This window comes from Bubalus kerabau, chromosome 22 (genome assembly GCF_029407905.1).
Source record: "Bubalus kerabau isolate K-KA32 ecotype Philippines breed swamp buffalo chromosome 22, PCC_UOA_SB_1v2, whole genome shotgun sequence".
Taxonomy (NCBI): domain Eukaryota; kingdom Metazoa; phylum Chordata; class Mammalia; order Artiodactyla; family Bovidae; genus Bubalus; species Bubalus kerabau.
In genome coordinates this window covers 44,985,703-45,008,457 of record NC_073645.1, presented here as the reverse complement: position 1 = coordinate 45,008,457, position 22,755 = coordinate 44,985,703, and the positions used below count along the sequence as shown (strand labels likewise).

The window sequence follows — 22,755 nt, the reverse complement described above, 5'->3', positions numbered from 1 at the left end:
AGGAAAGATATATCCATCTGAATGCAGAGTTTCAAACAACAGCAAAGAGAGACAAGAAATCTTTCCTAAGTGATCAATACAAAGAAATAGAGGAAAATAATAGAATAGAATAGAATGGAATGGAAAAAATTAAAGATCTCTTCAAGAAAATTAGATATACCAAGGGAACATTTCATGCAAAGATGGGCACAATAAAGCACAGAAACAGTATGGACCTAACAGAAGCAGAAGGTATTAAGAAGAGGTGGCGGGAATACACAGAAGACCTATACAAAAAGATCTTCATGACCCAGATAACCACGATAATGTGACCATTCACTTAGAGCCAGACATCCTGGAGTGAAGTCAAATGGGCTTAAGGAAGCGTCACTAGGAACAAAGCTAGTGGAGGTGATGGAATTCCAGCTGAACTACTTCAAATCCTAAAAGACAATGCTGTGGACATGATGCACTCAATATGACAGCAAATTTGGAAAATTCAGCAGTGACCACAGGACTGGAAAAGGTCAATTTTCAGTCCAATCCCAAAGAAAGGCAAAACCAAAGAATGTTCAAACTATCGCACAATTGCAGTCATCTCAAACACTAGCAAAGTAATGCTCAAAATTCTCCAAGCCAGGTTTAAACAGTGCGTGAACTGAACTTCCAGATGTTCAAGCTGGATTTAGAAAAGGCAGAGATACCAGAGATCAAATTGCCAACATCCGTTGGGTCATAGAAAAAGCAAGAGAGTTCCAGAAAAACACCTACTACTGCTTCATTGACTAAGCTAAAGCCTTTGACTGTGTGGATCACAACAAACTGGAAAATTCTTAAAAGATGGGAATACCAGACCATCTTACCTGCCTCCTGATAAATCTGTATGCATGTCAAGAAGCAACAGAACTGGACATGGAACAATGGACTGGTTCCAAAGTGGGAAAGGAGTGCATCAGGGCTGTATATTGCCACCCTGCTTATTTAACTTATATGCAGAGTACATAAAGTGAAATGCTGGGCTAGGTGAAGTACTAGCTGGAATCAAGATTGCAGGGAGAAATATCAATAACCTCAGATATGTGGATGACACCACCCTTAAGGCAAAAAGTGAAGAGGAACTAAAGAGCCTGTTGATGAAGGTGAGAGACGAGAGTGAAAAAGCTGGCTTAGAACTCAATTCAAAACACTAAAATCATGCCATCTGGTCCCAATCACTTAATGGCAAATAGATGGGGAAACAATGGAAACAGGGACAGACTTTATTTTCTTGGGCTCCAAAATGACTGCAGATGGTGAATGCTAAAATTCACCATGAAATTAATTAATTAAATAATAAGCCATGAAATTAAAAGACACTTGCTCCTTGGAAGAAAAGCTATGACCAACCTAGACAGAACATTAAAAGCAGAGACATTACTTTGCTGACAAAGGTTCGTCTAGTCAAAGATATGGTTTTTCCAGTAGTCATGTATGGATGTGAGAGTTGGACTCTAAAGAAAGTTGAGCGCTGAAGAAATTATGCTTTTGAACTGTGGTGTTGGAGAATACTCTTGAGAGTCCCTTGGACTGCAAGGAGATCAAACCAATTAATCCTAAAGGAAATCAGTACTCAATATTCATTGGAAGGACTGAAGCTGAAGTTCCAATACTTTGGTCACCTGATGTGAGGAACTGACTCATTGGTAAAGACCCTGATGCTGGGAAAGATTCAAGGCAGAAGGAGAAGGGGAGGGCAGAGGATGAGATAGTTGGATGGTATCACAGACTGGATGGACATGAGTTTGAGCAAGCTCCGGGAGTTGGTGATGGACAGGGAAGCCTGGTGTGCTGCAGTCCCTGGGTCGCAAAGAATGGGCCACGACTGAGTGAATGAATCTAAAGTTAAGTAAAGGCTGGGAGGGCGGGGGCGGGGTGGCTGACCACCTCACTGCGCCTGCGCATAGCCCAGAGGGTGGCCCACGAGCTGTCAGGGCGCATGCTCTAATCTAGAGCTTCCCGCTAGCCACCCCACCGCGGCCCAGTGCTTTTGAACCCCGTTGCCAAATCCGGCCGGCGCGCGTATGCGTGTCTGCCTTAGCTGGTCTCCAGACAACGGGAAACTGCGGCCGCTCTCAGGTTTGCCGGGGGCCGAGCCGGAAGTTGCCCTGTTCCTTCACCTTCCCTCGATCTGGCGCAAATTAAAGAGCTATAAAGAGAGGTTCTGGAGCCGGCCTGGTCCGTAGGCGGCCTAATGGAGACCATACACGGGCCACCGACCCGGCGCCCGACCCTGGCCTCTTCCTGGGATGCCGCGTTCGGAGCCTTGGCCCAGAGTCTCCGTCTCACCCCGGATGGTCTCGGCGCCCGGGACGCCGACTGGGAGGAGCTGCTGGCGCCGCCCGCCTCGGGGTGCGCTGGCCTGGCGGGGACTGGGTTGTGCTCGGGGACACATCCGCGCTCCAGGGGGAGCCGCGAGGGGAGACGGGGACCCTGAGGGGAGAGGGTCAGCGCCCGAAATGCGGGAGCCGAGCGGGTGACGGGGCTGTGGCGGGCGGCGAGGGCGAAAGGGCCGGGCTCGGGTGGCGAGAGGACAGAGGGGCGTCCGCGGGAAAGCTGAGGGGACTCGGGTGTGAATGTTGGGGACGGGGGGGCAGTTAAGTGGGAGACAGCGTTTCACACACACCCGCCTTGAGTCCATCTCGTCGGCTCCTGAGGCCCCTTGTCGGGATCAGAACCGGCCTCTTGTCCTGAAACAAAAACCTGTCTACCAATGCATGCATGCTAAGTCCTTCAGTCGTGTCTTGACTCTTGGTGACCCGCAACCCTATGGACTGTGGCCCGCCAGACTCCTCTGTCCAAGGGATTGCCCAGTTTAGAATACTGGAGTGGGTTGCCGTCTCCTCCTTAAGGGGATCTTCCCCCCACCCAGGGATCGAACCCGCGTCTCCCGTTGTCTCTTGGATTTGCAAAGGATGCTTTACCGCTGAGCCAGCTGGGAAGCCCGTGGGCTAAAATAGGCCTTTAAAAAAAAAATCCAAATGTGGAAAAATCATCAGTTTGATTTTGAAAATGGCACACTGTTCCCCTTTATTCTGTACCTGCCCCCAACCCCTAACTTCTGAACGGGTTTTGAATTCACAGTAGCTGACTAGTAAGTCATTAACTGGTCGGGCAGTTTTCAGGAAGTCGCTTAGAGTGTAGATAGAGGTCCAGGGGGAAATAGAGTGGAGAGCCCTGGAGTCTAAAGCATCATTTCCTCATGATTTCTGTATTGAGCATTTATGTGATCAGTGCTTTGCAGGGTGCTTGGACTCCAAATGCAAATATCAATTAATTGGATAACATGTCAACCCCTGTGGCCCATTAAGGGGGTTAATAACAGTGTTCTGTTAATGACAGGGAACTATAATACTGCATGTTGTGGTTCAGTCGCTCAGTTGTGACCGACTCTTTTCAACTCCATGGACTACAGCAGGCCAGTCTTCCCTGCCCATCACCGTCTACTGGAGCTTGCTCAAACTCGTCCATTAAATCAGTGATGCCACCCAACCATCTGAGCTTCTGTCATCCCCTTCTCCTGCCTTCAATCTTTCCCAGCATCAGGGTCTTTTCTAATGAATCAGCTCTTCGCATCAGGTGGCCAAAGTATTGAAGCTTCAGCTTCAGCATCAGTCCTTTCAATGAATATTCAGAGCTGTGTGTGTGTGTTAGTTACTCAGTCAATGTCGGACAGTGTCAGACAAAGTGTCCGACTCGGTCACTCCATGGACTGTAGCCCACCAGGCTCCCCTGTCCATGGGATTTTCCAGGCCAGGATGTTGGCGTGGGTTGCCATTCCCTTCTCCAGGGGATCTTCCCAACCCAAGGATCGAATGTAGGTCTCCTGCATCGCAGGCAGATTCTTTACCATCTGAGCCACCAGGGAAGCACTATAAACTACATAATATTCTTCATTTTATTTTCAGCCAGGATCATGTGATTTTGAAAAGGAACCTGAACGGCCAAGATGAAAACCCCTGCTTTCTTCACCTGAGATGTGACCCTCATGGAGGTGAAGAAATCGTTTCTATTGGCATTTTAAGTTCAGCAAGAAATATGGAAGTATACTTAGGAGAGGAGTACTGTGGAACCAGTAGGGGCAAGAATGTTTGTAATGTTCTGGATAACAGGTTTGTGCCTTATGCATGTGGAAGTGTTCTTCTGAAGTAGTGTTTTATTTTCTTGAGCTTTTGCAGTATTTGTTGATTCTCTGACTTGGTGACTAGGGAAGAAAAGATAAAAACATACCAGCAGATGTAGAAGTTTAGACCTTTAGGGATCTTAAAGACAGTCTAGATCAGCCTAATTGTGTATATGAATGTGGAAATGGAGAGCTAATGGAAGAGAGAGAAGTTGGTAAAAGATCATAGCTAGTTTGGGAAAAAGTTTGATGAAAATGAAGTTCTGGTAAGTTTCTTATTTGTTTTCTTTAACTCACAAGGAATCTGTTTTCCAAAAATCACTTTGTCACTCAGCCTGGAACTTTGAACATTTTCTTGTAGGATGCCGTTACCAAATAGTGCATGAGCTCAAGACTGTTCCGTACTGGCAAGCTTAACCCATTATTAGACTTTTTCATTTTTTTCTCCCAGTTTTTTATGAAGATTCTGTTCTAATCTTTCTTTAATATGAATCAAAGTATGAGCTGTTTTATGTACTGTCTGTATTGTGTATGACAGATATGTTGTTGAGCTTTAAAATATGCTCAGTGCTGCATGAGTATACACTGGATATCTAATTTAATTTTCTGCTATAATTAGTGGCAGATGTTGTCTTCATATCTAGTGCAATTCAGTAGGAAGTCTCTACTGTTCATGCCTCACCAGGAAAACTGAATCTGAGGATTAAAATATTGTCCTGGAGACCTTTATTTTTAAATATAACTCTTCTTAGTGATAATGTATGAAATTTTTAATAAATCAGTTCTTTTCTATTTTTAGTGAACATGAAAAGATTACTTTGTACAAAAAATGTCTAAAATTGGAGTCTTCCACACATGCTTGTAAAATAAAGGTAAGTCATTCCTAAATTGTAGCTAATTTAAAACTACAGTTGCTTTCCTAATATATAGATATATTTATTTCCATAAATTGATAATGTAGTTAGTCCAGTGTGGTCCCTGGTTTTATTTCAAAAATACTTAGTAAACATGTAAAAAGAAATTCTTTTCTAAAATATTATCAACATTCTTTTAAAATTTGATCATTTATTTCCTATGGTCATGTCAATGTACTTTTGTTAGTATAGCAGTGTTGGACACAATTAGAGAAATTTCAGACAAGGGCATCACAAAGTTAAAGGAGTTTAGACTGATGTCATCAGCATGAAACATTTTATTAAGGTGAACTTTACTGATGTCATCAGATCTAGAGGAAGGGTACTGAGCTGGATCTCATAAGCTCTGACTAATAAGCGAGCCTCTTTCTGACTAAAGAAGTGACCCTGGGCAAGTCTCTTCATCTTTTGGGACCTACTTTATGGGTAATAATAGGGAACTAAAGAAAATTCTTGGATTATTTTTATCTTTAAAATTCTGTTCTGATTATTACTTACAGACGAGCACAGAACTGATTATCCCAAGATGTTGTTTAGGTGTATACACTAATGGCTTCTAAAGTCATTTTAATAAAGTGATGCATTCATCCAACACATTTTCAGTTCAGTCGCGCTGTCATGTCCGACTCTTTGCGACCCCATGAACTTCAGCACGCCAGGCCTCCCTGTCCATCACCAACTCCCGGAGTCCACCCAAACCCATGTTCATTGAGTCAGTGATGCCATCCAACCATCTCATCCTCTGTCGTCCCCTTTTCCTCCTGCCCTCAATCTTTCCCAGCATCAGGGTCTTTTCAAATGAGTTGGCTCTTCGCATCCGGTGGCCAAAGTATTGGACTTTCAGCTTCAACATCAGTCCTTCCAATGAACACCCAGGACTGATCCCCTTTAGGATGGATGGTTGGATCTCCTTGTAGTCCAAGGGACTCTCAAGAGTCTTCTCCAACACCACAGTTCAAAAGCATCAATTCTTCAGCGCTCAGCTTTCTTCACAGTCCAACTCTCACATCCATACATGACCACTGGAAAAACCATAGCCTTGACTAGACGGACCTTTGTTGACAAAGTAATGCCTCTGCTTTTTAATATGCTGTCTAGGTTGGTCATAGCTTTCCTTCCAAGGAGTAAGCATCTTTTAATTTCATGGCTGCAATCACCATCTGCAGTGATTTGGGAGCCCAGAAAAATAAAGTCAGCCACTGTTTCCACTCATTCCCCATCTATTTGCCATGAAGTGATGGGACCAGATGCCATGATCTTAGTTTTCTGAATGTTGAGCTTTAAGCCAACTTTTCACTTTCCTTTTTCACTTTCATCAAGAGGCTTTTTACACATATTAGAGTGCTTATAGATACTGGCTGCTGTATTGGGCATTTAGGAAGTGGCAGTTATGAAATAAACTGGAATGTTGCTCATATTATAGTGGCAAGATAGGTAGATTAAGTGTGCAAAATACATACAACATTCACTGGTGAGAAAGGCTTGGGGGTTGAAAAGCATAATATGCATGTTGAAATGTGGGTGTATACATTTCATGAGGTTCTTGTTGATGACAGTCACATCTTTGGTGCCACACTAAGTTTTTAGATCATGGGTCTGTATTCACCTGTGTCTTTGTGTGATGTATGGGTTTGTTGTCTCTGAAGATGAATGGGGTTTGTAACTGTGCTGTGAAAGTACCAGGGAGTGCAGAGAGTTTCATTTAGGAAAATCTTTGGGTTTGTATGAAGGCCTCTTCTGGGCCAGTAGTACTTTCAATAGTTTATGAAAGTTAAATGAAGTTACTGATGTGTATCTTTGAGCACTCACTCAGTGATATACACTGGACATTTTAATGCACAATTCTTATAACAACCATGTGAACTGATTTTACCCCTGACTCAAGTTTGGCATCTGCCCAGGGTCACTCAGGCACAGCCTTCACTGAACTCAGGTCTGTCTGATTCTAGATCCTGTTTGCTTTCCACTTTGCTACTTTGCAGTCCTACAGCACACAGGAAACATCTTGCTTTAGAAGCACGTACAAGATGAGGCAGCATAAAGCACTGAATAGCTTCTGGGACAGAAGCCAGAAGAACTAGGCTCAAAGACTGACCGTTGTTTACTCTGTTGACAAATTAGAAAATCACTGTGAACTTGTTTTTCATATGTAAACTATTGAGATCTGTTAGGTTGTCTTAATATTCCTTATGGTTTTAATTCTAAAATACCGAGTTATATTTAGCACTTCACAAACATTTTGCACGGGATCCTGGACAGTTGTCTTTTGTATTAAATGATATAGCATGTTTCAGGATGGTAAGATCTCAGATTGATACAGTTTATCTTTAGTTCCTTAAACAAGAAAACATTATTAAATAAAACATTATTTATATGTAATCTTTTACTTAAAAGGGCGTTTTATATTTTCCTTGTTCTTTTGAATCTTTTCTTGGCTTTTACTGTTCTAGAGACAACTTAAAAATGTACTTGAATTGAATTTTTAGATTCTTGAATGCTTCTTTCTTCAGTATTAATAAGAAATGACCTTAAATAATGGTTGTTTTTATTACTATTAATTTTGCTGAACTTTTTTGTTATAATAGCTGCTCTCCTTTGGTGAAAAGAACTGTGTGTTCATCAGTAAAGTTGTGGTACACGTAAGGCCAGTCTTGGCACATTCTTCAGCAGGCTCTCCCACTCTAGGATCAAGGATAGACCTGGAGAGGGTCCAAACCATCATGGAGTCCATGGGGTCAAAGTTATCACCTGGAGCTCAGCAGTTGATGAATATGGTGAGATTCCAGCAGCAGGTGAGTAGGAACGGATTTCTTTCCGGATACCATTACAGTTCTTTAAATAATAGCTTTTTATTAGGACATGTGGTGACATAAATCTTTTCCACTTAAGTATTGTTATTGATGTGACTGTTATCTTTACTAACTTTTCTAAAAGTAACATTCTGTAGCCTTATGCCCTTACAAACAAAATATTTCTATTATAGACTTCATAATTTTCTATGAATTCAATCATTTATTCACTCAGCAAGTATTTACTTAGCCCCTTCTTTGTGAATGATGCTCTGTTCTAGTTACTACAGAAGGTTCCAAGGTGAATTAGTCTACGGCCTGTCCCTAAAGGTCTCTGTGGTCTTATTAGGGGACTACATAGGTGGGATTCAGTTCAGTTCAGTTCAGTCGCTCAGTTGTGTCCGACTCTTTGCGACTCCATGAATCGCAGCACGCCAGGCCTCCCTGTCCATCACCAACTCCCGGAGTTCACTCAGACTCACGTCCATCGAGTTGGTGATGCCATCCAGCCATCTCATCCTCTGTCGTCCCCTTCTCCTCCTGCCCCCAATCCCTCCCAGCATCAGAGTCTTTTCCAATGAGTCAACTCTTTGCATGAGTTGGGCAAAGTACTGGAGTTTCAGCTTTAGCATCATTCCTTCCAAAGAAATCCCAGGGCTGATCTTCAGAATGGACTGGTTGGATCTCCTTGCAGTCCAAGGGACTCTCAAGAGTCTTCTCCAACACCACAATTCAAAAGCATCAATTCTTCGGCACTCAGCCTTCTTCACAGTCCAACTCTCACATCCATACATGACCACAGGAAAAACCATAGCCTTGACTAGACGGACCTTTGTTGACAAAGTAATGTCTCTGCTTTTTAATATGCTGTCTAGGTTGGTCATAACTTTCCTTCCAAGGAGTAAGCATCTTTTAATTTCATGGCTGCAGTCACCATCTGCAGTGATTTTGGAGCCCAGAAAAATAAAGTCTGACACTGTTTCCACTGTTCCCCCATCTATTTCCCATGAAGTGATGGGACCAGATGCCATGATCTTTGTTTTCTGAATGTTGAGCTTTAAGCCAACTTTTTCACCCTCCACTTTCACTTTCATCAAGAGGCTTTTTAGTTCCTCTTCACTTTCTGCCATAAGGGTGATGTCATCTGCATATCTGAGATTATTGATATTTCTCCCCGCAGTCTTGATTCCAGCTTGTGTTTCTTCCAGTCCAGCGTTTCTCATGATGTACTCTGCATATAAGTTAAATAAGCAGGGTGACAATATGCAGCTTTGACGTACTCCTTTTCCTATTTGGAACCAGTCTGTTGTTCCATGTCCAGTTCTAACTGTTGCTTCCTGACCTGCATACAGATTTCTCAAGAGGTAGGTTGGATGGTCTGGTATTCCCATCTCTTTCAGAATTTTCCAAAGTTTATTGTGATCCACACAGTCAAAGGCTTTGGCATAGTCAATAAAGCAGAAATAGATGTTTTTCTGGAACTCTCTTGCTTTTTCGATGATCCAGCAGATGTTGGCAATTTGATCTCTGGTTCCTCTGCCTTTTCTAAAACCAGCTTGAACATCAGGAAGTTCATGGTTCATGTATTGCTGAAGAGGGCTGCAACATGAGAGAGAGAGAGCAGTATGGATTAAATCTTCAGTGCTGGAAGGAGTATAATGTAGCTAAGAAATGGATAGAAGTTCGTTTCTCTGGAGTGAAGAAGCGATAGGGGAAGCTTCAGGCAGACTAGGGCTGGATCATAGAGGATTTTGAATGCTTTTATGAAGCTTGTGGGCATGTTTTACCTGTTTTAATTAACTCTAGTTCACTATTACGTGTAAGATGAGGAGTCAGTAGAAAGTGAGAGTGCAGGAAGCAAAGGATCTCTGTGTTATTTTTCGTCTAGATGAGGGTTAAGAGGGTCTAAACTTGAAGGAGGACCCTAGTGCTGGGTTGTGAGATGCTACAACAGTGGAACCATTGGGACTTGACAGTAACTTGTATGGGGTTTTGGGGAGAAAAATAGAACCAAACGTGAAACCAAACTTTTGAAGATAGTGATGCCAATAATACACAGGGAATGCAAGGGAGGGTGTGACTTGGAGGGAAAAAAAAGTTTATTTTGGGAGTATTGAGTTTTCTATGTGAATACCATGTTCCTGGGGTGACGTTGTGAGCCTTTGGAAACACAGGGGTGGGAGCATCCCTAGTAGATGACAGAGAAGGTGGTGAAGGGAGAGACCGGGGCCAGGAAGGAAGATCACAGGCGAGCAACTGCGTTTTCTCAGAGCACAGGGAGAAGGGTGAGGAGGCAGAGTGCAGGAGTCACTGTTTAGAGTAGCAGAGATGTGATGTCAGTTCAGTTCAGTCGTGTCCGACTCTTTGAGACCCCATGAACCGCAGCACACCAGGCCTCCCTGTCCATCACTAACTCCTGGAGTCCCCCTAAACCCATGTCCATTGAGTCAATGATGCCATCCATCCGTCTCATCCCCTGTCGTCCCCTTCTCCTCCTGCCCTCAATCTTTCCCAGCATCAGGGTCTTTTCAAATGAGTCAGCTCTTCACATCAGGTGGCCAAAGTATTGGAGTTTCAGCTTCAACATCAGTCCTTCCAATGAACACCCAGGACTGATCTCCTTTAGGATGGGTGGTTGGATCTCCTTTCTGTCCAAGGGACTCTCAAGTGTCTTTTCCAATACCACAGTTCAAAAGCATCAATTCTTCGGCACTCAACTTTCTTTATAGTCCAGCTCTGATGTCAGGAGACCTGAATTCAACGCTGACAGTGTTAGTTCTGTGTTATTTAGCATTGCTTCCTCTATTTAAGGATAAATTTCTTCATGTTTACTATCTAAAGGTTAATTGTTTACAATCTAGCAATGCTGCTGAGATCATAAGATGAATGTGAAAGTTTAAATCAAATAATACAAATAAAAAAGTCATATAACTTCTGTGAGATTTTCCAACATTAATTTAGTAGGAATATCATTGGAGGGACAGGCAGACATAGAACAGGAGAGCTGGTGATGATCTTGGAAACCTCAGAATGGAGAGCTTCAAAAAGAACAGAGTCTGTCCTCTTCGTTCTCTGATACAGTGATCTCACCTGCACAGCTCAGGAGGTTCCTAACAGATGCTCCTGCTCCAGTACTCCCTCTCCACAGAGCAACCAGGATGATCTCAGAGGGTCCATCAGACTCGACTTCCCCTGTGTAATGTCCCCGAACTGCTTCCCCTCACCCCAGAGTTAATCCAGATTCCTCACCCTCTCATCTCAGATCTGGGCCGTCGTTCCCTCCTCAACACCATCTCCTGTCACATCTCCTCAGATGCTCGTCTCTAGACATTCTGAGGTGTGTGTTCCCCAGATATCCACCTGTGCTCCCACCTCAGGACCTCTGCACTCTTAGCTGTTCTCTTTGGTCAGAATCCCCTCTTCTCGACCTTAGCAAGTCTGCCCTTTTCTTGTTCTTTCAGCCTCATCTTAAATGTTCCATCTTGAGCAAGACCTTCACCAGCCACACTGGTGCACTATCTGTATCATATTTTCATCATGGCTTTCTTCATTATTTTTGTTGTTTTATATAAACACACACACATATTTTCATCATGGCTTTCTTCATTATTTTTGTTGTTTTATATATACACACACACACATATATATACATGTATATTTATTGCTCTGTTTATCTCATTAAAATATAAGCTTTGTGCAAACAGGAATCTGATCTGTCTTATTTATGACTCTAATGTATATGTTCCTTGATTATCAACTCAGCTTCTTTTGCAGATCCTTAATGGGTCAGCTTGAATAGCGAGGAGATGGAAACCAGATTCTGAGGGATTAGATAGTAAATGAGTAGTTGGAATGTGGAGGTAGCCAGGTTAAAGTAGGTTGTTTCAGGAAGGCTAGAGATAAGGAACCTGCCTGTATCAGAATCCCTTGGAATGCTTGTAAAGACAGAACACTGGCCCTCAGTTGTGACCTAAAACCCTGAGGGTGTGATTCAGGACTGAACTATTTCTAAGCAGCAACAGCAGATGAGCCCTATGCATAGTGTATTTTAAGAACAAATGTTTAAGGGGAAAGATCCAGTGGACATAGAGATTAAAAATTTAAAAACAGAAGAAACTTTGTGTGTGTGAAAGATTTTGGAAACATTCAAGAGGGTTAATGAATTTTAAAAAATCAATTCATGACTGATACTTTTAAAAACTTGTGTTTGGAAAAGAAATGATGCCAAAGTTTCAGGTGTTTTTTTGGCCATGTCTTTAAGGGTTTAGTTTTTTTTTTTTTTTTTTTTTTTTTTGCTTGTTTATTTAATTCCCAAAACAATATGCTTTCTTCATCATGAATTTATGTCCGTTCAGAAGTGCATTAGGTAAATCATAGGAGCGCTTGCCCAACTCTTAACTTACTCTCAAGCTTGATGTGTGTCTCTGTAGCTTTGTCTCATCCAGAAATGCAAGTCCTCCAACCAGCAGCACATGTTATTGTAACCTGTTTCCCATTATATGCATATGCTAAATCCTTACCTGTGGGGGCATTTGGGAAACACCCTGGGGAAGAAAGGAGATCCTGTGAAATCTTCTTTTAAACATGCTAATAAATATCCTATTTCTATGGGGAGACTATATTTATGGAATTCTCATGGGATATACCTGGTTCTCTGGAATTGCTTTTGTTTGCAAACAAGTAATCCATGGACTGTCTTTCTGAGAAGTGTCGCATAAGCTCTGTAAGTATCTGTTGAGTGTAGAGGAGGGGTGTTTCATGATCAGAACCCCTCCTATTGTGTAAGGGGTGTAGCCACACACACTGTCGCGAGCCTGCATGTGTTCTTTGGGACAGGGCCTGTCCTGAGGGGAAAGGAAGGGCCTGGGAGCAATTTCCTGGCCTCTCCTTGCTTCACATGTACCTTGTGGTTCCTTGTTTCCTGAAAAGTTTTATTAAAATGGTTTCTTATTTCCTTGTATTTGCAGTTCACATGTGCTGACTTTGATTTGTTTTTGCTTCAGCGGTTTAGAATAATTGAGTAAGAATTCTGTCTGACAGTGTCTGGCATATGCTTGTCATTTAAAGTTATCTGAGTGAAAGCTCTGGGCCATTTTCTCAAAGAAAATATATTCAGTTATTCTAAGAATTTTCACTATTTACCTTGTTCATCTTAAAAAATAAAAATATTCTCTTTGTCCTTGTTTTTTCAAGGTGATTAAAAAGTTAAAGCAAATCCTTTAAGATGTTCAGAGATAAATATTTAATTTTTCAGAATTCTGGGAGTATATATACAAATTTGTGTTTGCTTTTCACTGTCTTATTTCCAGGGCCTGAAACAGTACCTAACACAGAGTAGATTTCTGGTAAATATTTGTTGAATGAATGAGTTCTGGGCTAATTTTATCCAAGGATCATTTTTTAGTACATCCAGAAAATTTATGGATCAAGTGTCTTCACCTGATCTTGAATAATAATACTTTTCTTAGTCTATCTTACAAGGTATTGAACAGTATTAACTATAAGATGATATCCCCTGATAAGAATCTCTAGGACTTCCCTGGTGGTCCAGTGGTTAAGAAAGACTCCAAGCTTCCATCTGCAGGGGGCATGGGTTCGAACCCTGGTTGCAGAATTAAGATCCCTTGTGTGGTAGAGTGCAACAAAATAAATAACAAACAGATAAGTTAATAAAAAAGAATTTCTAGTAGAGTTCTGGGTTTAGAGTTTAGGGTAGAGCCATCTAATGTAACAGTTAGCTAGGCTGGAGGTAGTTTTGCTTTTGTCTTGTGGAAAAGTTGAGGAACATGGCAAGAGCATACCTCTCTGGAGGAAACTGTAACCTATCAGAGGTGAGCCATTCTTCTCAGGAAGTAATATAGCCTAGCTGGGCTGAGGCCACAAAACGTAATCATTACACTATAAATTATCATGGCAGACATGGCCCCAAAGTAGCTCATTTTAATCATTGAAAATGTCACAAAAATATTCAAACTTTAAGTATATAGGTAGAACATCAAACTTTAAGCAAGTAACTATCTAGTCTATCTTCCAGTGAAAACAAATTGCATATCCTTAGGGTGGCCTACATTTGTGACAGTGGGCAGATGATTTTTAATTCTAGGAAAATTATCAATTATTGTGACTCATTAGAAAATACCATAGATTAAGGAGGGCTTTGTAGTGGAAACATTAAAATATGCCTGTGCAGTTTTACTAAGTATGCTTGTATTTATTTGAAGATTTTCCATAGCAGAACTACACTGAAAGGACTAGAAGTCCTGACTCTGGAGCTGGGTGTCCGGGCTCCAGTCCTAGTTCTGCCACCAGTGGCCGTGTTACCTTGGCCGGGTTAGCTTTAGCCTTTTCTCCTCAACTCAGCATTGGGACGGTGGCTGCAGCCTACTCCACCTGAACGTTCTGAGGCTCAGATGGAAGAAGGCACCTTGCCTGACTCGAGGTTACTCCAGAGTTAGCTGTCATTATCATTAATGTTCCTGCTCTTTCCCTGTCTGCCTTCCTTAGAATTGTGTTGCCATCGGAGAGCAGCTCCAGTCGATGCTGGGAAACACGGGACACAAGCACGTGATGGGGCTGCAGTCCTCGTCTACTCCGGGAGCCTTCGACAAGTCATCCTCCACACCTTTTCCTTTCAGAACTGGATTGACATCTGGAAACGTGACTGAAGACTCGGAGGCTAACACTGAGAAGAGTCTGCAGCCAGCTGGTGGAGGAAGTATGAGCAGCCTCCAAGAGTGTAAAATTGTGCCACAAAGCCGTTCTATTCTTGAGAAGGATCTGAAGAATGCAGTATCTTCTTTCTTATCAAAGAAAGCAGGTGACAGCTCACACATACCTAACTCCGAGTTGCTGCCTTTTCTGCAGAATTTGTGTGGCCAGGTGAGCCATCTCCGGGTGGGACCCGGCACCAAGTGGCAGGACAGCATCACCAAGCCTGGCGGAGGCGCTGGGGGTGTCACGTAAGTGTTTAGACCCGTGTGGTCGAGATGGGGTGTGGGGGAGGGTGCGGAGGCAGGTGGAGGAGAGAGGTTTGTTTCAGTAGCTTCTGCCTGAAATTGTTTCCGGAGAGAACTGTGGGAGCTTTGACATTTCGCCATTGACACACGTAGAAGAAAGAAATATTCTGCAGAGTAGAATGCGTTGCTTTGAAAGAAGTGTGTAAATTGGAGGTGCCGAGCACTTCTCAGGCCTTTGGTGGGAGGAGTGTAAGCAGCAGACAAGGGTCGGAGTAGAGAGTTACCCGCATGAAGGGAGAGGAGCCGTGGTAGCCACGATGTGCACGCTGTTTGCCTGACTGTATGAAGTGAGCCATTGCAGTGGGTTTTCCTTGTAGACCATGTGTGACCTGGGCTGATTTTGGAGTCATCCAAACATTTCTCAGCTTGTAATTGTTAATAGTGTACAGGCCCTTATTCTCTGATCTCATAATCCCAATTTTTTCCACTCCTACTTTGATTGAGGGGTAGTTAAGTGTTTAGTATGTGCAGGAGATGCAAGAGATGCAGGTTCGATCCCTGAGTCAGGAAGATCCCCTGGACTAGGAAATGGCAACCCACTCCAGTATTCTTGCCTGGAAAGTTCCATGGACAGAGGAGCCTGCTGGGCTACAGTCCATGAGGCTGCAAAGACTTGGGCGTGACTGAGCACACACACACCACCATCCTTTAGATAGATGGAATGTTTCCAAATATTGCACTAGATGGGAATTCAGGACTTCAGCCATGGTTCTGACTTAACTATTTTACCTTACTATTTCAGTCTTTTGATTTAGACTTTTTGTACATCTCAAATGAGGTCATTGTATTGGTTGAAATTTTCTTAATGTATTTAATAGCATTGAAATTTGAGCAGTTTAGTAAGTTATTGAAACAAATGGTAGTTCTTGGGAAGAACAAGGAAAGGTAACAGTGTTTTTTAATTGTTGATAGTCTTCATCAGTGTTAACTTGTGACTGGCAAAACAAACAAATACTACAATGCAAAGGAAGAAGAAACCTAAACATTTAAAAACTGCGCTTCCTTGATAGCTCAGTTGGTGAAGAATCTTTATAGAACTCAAAAAGAAGTAGAATTCATTTTATGAGACCAGTATCACGCTCATAATATAAAACCAGACAAAGACAGTAAAAGATAAATACAGATAAATGCAATGCAGGAGACCCTGGTTCAATTCCTGGGTCGGGAAGATCCGCTGGAGAAGGGATAGGCTACTCACTCCAGTATTCTGGCCTGGAAAATTCCATGGATTGTATAGTCCATAGGGTCGCAGAGTTGGACACGACTGAACGACTTCCACTTCCACTTTTCTGATTCCAACTGAGCTGGAATGTCTCCAGTTCTCTCAGATCCTCCCTATTAACAATAAAAAAATCCCTGGATATAATACAGCAAACACACAAAGACTATAAAAAGTGGAGAGAAGTCAGATTTCTTAGGGCCTCTGAAGCTTAGTGTTTCTTAGCTCCTGGTTATCAGAGTTTCTTTCATCATAGGGGGATACAGGATTTTATCAAGTATTTTTCCTATGGCTATTTATATGATCATGAATTTTCTTCAGTAATCTCTTCATATGGTGAATTACATTCGTTTCAAAAACTGAACCTGCCTAGCATACCTAGAATAGATCCCGCTTGATTGTGGTGTCTAATTTTTTTTTATACAGTGCTGGAACTGATTTGCTAATATTTTGACAAGTATTCTTACATAGAATTCATTAGAGATACTAGTCTGTATTTATCTTTTACTGTCTTTGTCTGGTTTTATATTATGAGCGTGATACTGGTCTCATAAAATGAATTCTACTTTTTGAGTTCTATATTTTAGAAGAGATTGTATAAAATTGATGTGATTTTTTTCATATGATGTTTGATATTGATGGAAGTCTCCAATGAAACCAGTCGGGCCTGGATGGTTTCTTTCCTGGTAACTGTTAAATTACAAATTGAATTTCTAACACAGTAAAGTTGTCAGTTCTCCCCATTGATATGAAAGTTTAATGCAATACATACTAAAACTTCACAATATTTTGCAGACATAGACAGGATTATTTAAAAAATTCTATGAAAAGCAAAAGAGGAAGAATAGCTAAGACAACCTTGAGAAAGAAGGATGAAGTGGGAGGAGTCCCTCTTCCAGTGTCGAGTCTTCTACAGCGAGAGTATCAAGACAGGGCAGTGATGGCGGAGGGGCAGACACAGGGGTCAGTGGAGCCAGTAGAGGGTTCAGAGATAGACCCACACAGGTGAGCTCAACTGAGTTTTGACAGAGGTGCAACAGCAGTTCAGTAAAGGAAGAAGAGTCTTTCTGACTCATGGTGCTGGAGCAGATGGATATCCAAAGAGCAAAAAGTGAACTATGACCCAAACCTTGTACCTTATACAAAACTTCACTCAAAAGGGATCAGAGCCGTACGTGTAAAACATGAAGCTGTGGAAGTTTTCTAATAATTCACAGGAGACAGTCTTTGTGGGAACCTAGATGAGACACCAAAAATGTTTGACCTCCATGAAAGTGTTAGAACTTTTGCTCTGTGAAAGACTCTTTTAGGAGGAATAAAATATAAGTTCCAGAGTGGGAAAAAAAATATTTTCAGATTACAAATCCAACAAATGACTTATATCTAAAATATAGAGAGTGCTGAAAACTCAACATAAAAAAAAAATCGAATTAGAACATGGGCAAAAGACCATAGAGAGACATTTATACCAGATAAGATGTACAAAGCAAATAATCACATGAAAAGATGAGCTATTGTTGACCTCATGGCTATTAAGGAAGGGCATATGAAAACCACAAGACACAAGATACCACTATACAGTTATTCAAATGGTTAAAATAAAAAGTTTAAAAATGGTGACAAGACTTAATACCAATGAGAAGTTGGATCTCTCATACATTGCTCATGGGGACTTAAAGTAGTACAGCCACTTGAAAAAATGTTTGGCAGTTTCTCATAGCTGAACATGTTGTTACCATGTGACTCAGAAATCATACTCCTGAAATTTATTCCAGAGAAATGAAAACTTTTTTTTTTTTTAATTATTTTTGGTTGTGCTAGGTCTTCATTGCTGCTCATGGGCTTTCTTGAGCTGTGGCAAGCAGGGGCTACTCTTTGTTGCTTGACACGGGCTTCTCATTAGTTGCTCTGTGGCATGTGGAATCTTCCCGGACCAGAGATTAAACCCATGTCCCCTAAGTTGGAAGGTGAATTCCTATCTGTTGTACCACCAGGGAAGTCCCCCAAGAATTTTTTTCCACAGAAAAATCAATACACAATTGTTCATAGAAGCTTTATTTGTAAAAGCCCCAAACTATAAGCAACCAATATGTCTTAAAGTTGATGAATGGTTAAATTAACCCTGGTATATCCATATCATGGGATGCTATCAGCAATAAAAAGGAATAACCTATTGACACATGCAACAGTTTGGTTGTCTGGCAAAGGCATTATGCTGATCTACAAAAGAGAATCTTAAGAGGTCAAGTTACATGGATCCATTTGCGTAACATTCTCATAATGCAGATGAACACTGTAAGTGATTACCAGGTGTTTGGGATGGAGGAGATTAGGGAAGTGGATGTGACAGTGAAAGGGGAGCAGAAGGGAGATCATTGTAGTTAAGGGATAGTTCCATCTCTTGATTGTGGTGATATTTACATGAATGTGTGTACGTGTGATAAAATGGCATACCCACACTGTACTGACATTATTATTCCATAGTTAGGTAAGAAGTAAAGACCAGGACCACTGGGTGAAGGGTACTGGACAAATATAGTGTCTTTACAACTTCCTATGAATCTATAGTTATTTGAAAATAAATATTAAAATAATTAAATTAATATTAAAAAAATTTTAGATAAATATACATTAAAAAAAAGAAGAAAATAAAGAGAACAATAAAAAGCTTCTTATATATTCTAGAGTGTTGTTGTTTAGTCATTGTTGTTTGACTCTCTGCGACCTCATGGACGGCAGCACGGCAGGCCTCCCTGTCCTTCACCATCTCCCGGAGCTGTCTCAAACTCATGTCCATTGAGGCAGTGATGCCATCCAGCCATCTCATTCTCTGTCACCCCCTTCTCCTGCCTTCACTCTTTCCCAACATCAGGATCTTTTCCAATGAGTTGGCCCTTCGCATCAGGTGGCCAAAGTATTGGAGCTTCAGCTTCAGCATCAGTCCTTCCAGTGAATATTCAGGGTTGATTTCCTTTAGGTTTGACTGGTTTGATCTCCCTGTAGTCCAAAGGACTCTCTTCTCCAGCACCACAGTTCGAAAGCATCAGTTCCTTGGCACTCAGCCTTCTTTATGGTCCAACTCTGTCATCCATGCATGAGTTCTAGAAACCACTACATTCTAGAGTAGTGGTTCTCAAAGTTTTTGGTCTTTACCCTCTTAAAAATAATTGAGCACTCCAAAGAACTTTTATTTATGTAGGCTATATAAAAATATTTATTAGTTTAGAAAGAACAATAAACCCATTACATAGTAACATAAATATCTTTTTGAAAAAATACCATATTTTCTTTTTAGAAAGTTTAGTGAGAATGGTATTGTTTCACATGTGTGTAAAACTGTATTGACTTTGGGTTGTAGTTTCATATATGTTGCCTTATGGCATGTATAATTCAATATAGCTAGTAAGACCGCAGTAGAAATACTGAGAACAAACTGAATTCCCTCTGAGAAAAACACTTATCTGTACCCTAAACCTGCTACCTTAAAGAATTCTAGGAAACAGAATACACAACCATATAGCAATTAGTCATCACAGTAATGACCTTGTACACGGTGTGGCCTCTGGATAATTCATTGTGCATTTATTGTACAATTCATGTTCAGATAACTTAGTGTTATTATAAAAAATACTTTTGACCTCATGGAATGCCTGGAAAAATGTGAGGAGATCCTAGGGTTTTGTGGACCACACTGAAATTCACTGTCCTCGTCCTTCCAGTGCTTTAGAAGGTTGTTCAGATGAAGAAAAGAGAAAACTGTTAAAATGCTTGGGGAAGGACTTGGAAGACATACAAAGATCTTAAAGAAAAAGCAAGATTGCTTTTGATTTGGAGCGCAAAACCAAAAAGAAAGACACTTTGTATCTAAAGACTTGTTTTTGAGGGTAGAAATTCTGTCATCTTCATTTTTATATTCTTAATTTCAGTTTATGCTTAAATATTTAAAGAACTGAAGCAATAATAATGCTTTGAGCATTCGAGATTGTATGTGTCCAGAACCTGGAAATATGTTGGAAAGAGACGGAATTTCAGCAATGTGTAGACAAATTTCAGCAATGTGTATCGGCTGCTTTATTGTAGTGTATTTTGGTTGTTTTGTTATAATACGAGGGAAAATTGTCATAATATTTTTTAAAATTTATTTTCAGAGTAGAAGAGCAACCTGTTTGTTCCTATTTGGAAAAGATTATTTCTAAAAATTTGGAACTGATGGAAAAGAAACTTACAGACTACGTTGATCAGCGAATATATAAACTCCAGGAGCACATAGATAATAAGATGGCTTTGTTAATGGACTTGCTGCAACGTCCCAACTCCCCACCCTCTGGGATGCCTCTGAGACATTATGACTCTGGAGAAGGACTTTCAAATGGAGAAAGATAAACGCTCAACATGTACAAAGTACTACAGATATTTATTACATATTTATTACAAAGCCAAACCCCACCCCAGAAAGTTTATGAAAAGCAAGTATTTAATGTCCTTTGAAATATTACCACTTACATGAAGTGACCTCAGTGTTCATTTTCCTGCACGCGCTGTGAATCCAGTACTGTACACTAAGTTAACACGGTGGGATCTTCAGTTATTTTTGTTTGTAATATTTTTCACTCTCTTACTGAAATTTATGTATACTTCTGGATTAAATGTTTAAGATTTTAAGGATTTCTAAAGCAGTTCATTAGTTTGTATTGTATATGTGTTTCGTTGAAGTACTTTTTTTTATACAAAGATTTTTTACAGTCTTAGGAGTCTGAAAAATAATGCTTAGAGTATTTGATAATTTTTCTTTTTCTAATTGATTGTTTTTGAAAAATTGGATCCTTAAGACTTGGAAACTTTCATTCAAATCACTAATTTACATTTTGTATTGTTTATCTCAGGTAATGAGGAAAATGCAGTGTTTGGCATGTGTGAAAGTAGTTTACACTGAGGTTAGTATTATTGGTTTCAGTACAGTGTCGTGGTAGAGAGGGAAGTACCAATCAGAGCTAGCCTATTCCTTGTTAGGAATGTTACTGTAGATCTAGTGTTTGATGTAAAATGAGAGAAGTTATTTTATTTTATCTCAGTCAATCCAAAAGATACAAGGAACTGTTTTCCTTTCTGGACTGGTACAGGTTCCTCTTTCCAGAACCCTTTTTTGTATATTTAAAGCATGAAATTCTGAGGATCTGCATTGAGGGGTTGAGGCATATGAATCAAAGAGATTTCAGTTCTCTCAGGCAGGCTTAATGTTTAGAAATTATAACTATCATGTGTGTTGAAGGGTGATGATTCACATTTAAAAAATAAATGTATCCACTCTGGAAACTGCTTGTCTAAGGAAACAGAATTTTTTCTTTTCAACGCTCTTTTCTTTTCTAACTGGAGGATAAGTGCCCCTGCAGTGCTGCGTTGGTTTCCGCCACGACGCAGATCTGCCCGAGTGTGTGTATCCCCTTCCTCTGGAGCCTGCCTCCCTCAGCTATCTTTTCTTAAAATGCTTTATGAAAGGGGGTGTCTTGCAATCGGTACTGTGGTCAGTTCTTTCAAATGAGGACTAATTTGCACACTCATTCATTCATATCACACTACAAAGGTGACACAGTATATGGGACGTACTCTCACTATAGCCACTTGAGGATTTGCGTATTTTTCTATTCCTTTCTAATTCATGGGACAACATACATAGCTGTAAGATAGTATTTCCATTGTTGTTCAGGAGGAATGTCTGTCACTCCAAGCTGAACCCTTTAGTTCAGTTTTACAGCTTCTGGTAGTTGTAGTCTGTTGATTTACAAAATGTTTCCTTCCAGAGCTTCCCTGGTGGCTCAGTGGTAAAGAATCGGCCTGCCAAAGCAGGCGACACAGGTTCGGTCCCTGATCTGGGATGATCCCACATGCCTCAGAGCAACTAAACCCATGTGTCACAACTCCTGAGCCTGTGCTTCAGAGCCTGGGAGCCGCAGCTACTGGAGCCTGCGTGACCTAAGCCTGTGCTCTGCAGTAAGAGAAGCCACCACATTGAGAAGCCCACTCGCCGCAACTAGAGAAGAGCCCATGCAGCAACAAAAACCCAGCAAAGCCAAAAATTAAAATTATTTTTAAAAATGCCTCCTTCCAGATATGTGATTCATATTACAAGTCTCACCTTGATTACATCTGAAACAGAAATATGGTCATATCAAAAAGATATATAAAGGTTCAAGACTGAAAAGAGCTGATATCAAATATTCTTCAACTGAATTTTCCACTTTGTAGACACCGAAATCTCTCTCATAAAAAAATGTGGGGAAGATGGGCCTGGAATCCAGGACTCCTTTCCTTCTCCTTGTCTCCATCCTCTGTTCCAGGTGCCCATGTAGATTTTGCTGTAGAACCTTCTTATTTTGAATTGATCTCCTTTGACATTTGAAATCCATGGCTATTGAAAGGTGAAGTGACTCATCTCTTAAGGGAAAGCAAATACAGCATCTTCCTCGTTGTCCCTTCCTGCCCTCACATCATACTTCCTCCTTCTTAAAGGCAGTCCCATGCCCTGCATTGGACAGCAGCCCAGGGTTTCAGTATTCTACCATTATGACATTTTCTAAGTGTTCTTGGAGAACATGTGTCCATGATGATGTAGAGGAAAAAACACCAGGATAGATAAATCTGAGTTCTTCCTTCTTGGTCATTTAACTGCTGTCTAACTTTG

General features: G+C 41.0%; 1 protein-coding gene across 1 annotated transcript; it reads left to right on the top strand.

Annotated features, from left to right (window-relative positions):
- The first annotated feature begins 1,921 nt into the window (after positions 1-1,921).
- LOC129636477 (ATPase PAAT-like) lies at positions 1,922-21,389 on the top strand. The gene is made up of 6 exons (XM_055559893.1): positions 1,922-2,367; positions 3,924-4,127; positions 4,938-5,010; positions 7,638-7,844; positions 14,346-14,800; positions 20,225-21,389. Exons 1-6 carry the CDS (start codon positions 2,210-2,212, stop codon positions 20,457-20,459), a joined length of 1,332 nt encoding a protein of 443 aa, XP_055415868.1. The 5' UTR covers positions 1,922-2,209; the 3' UTR covers positions 20,460-21,389.
- Positions 21,390-22,755: the final 1,366 nt, after the last annotated feature.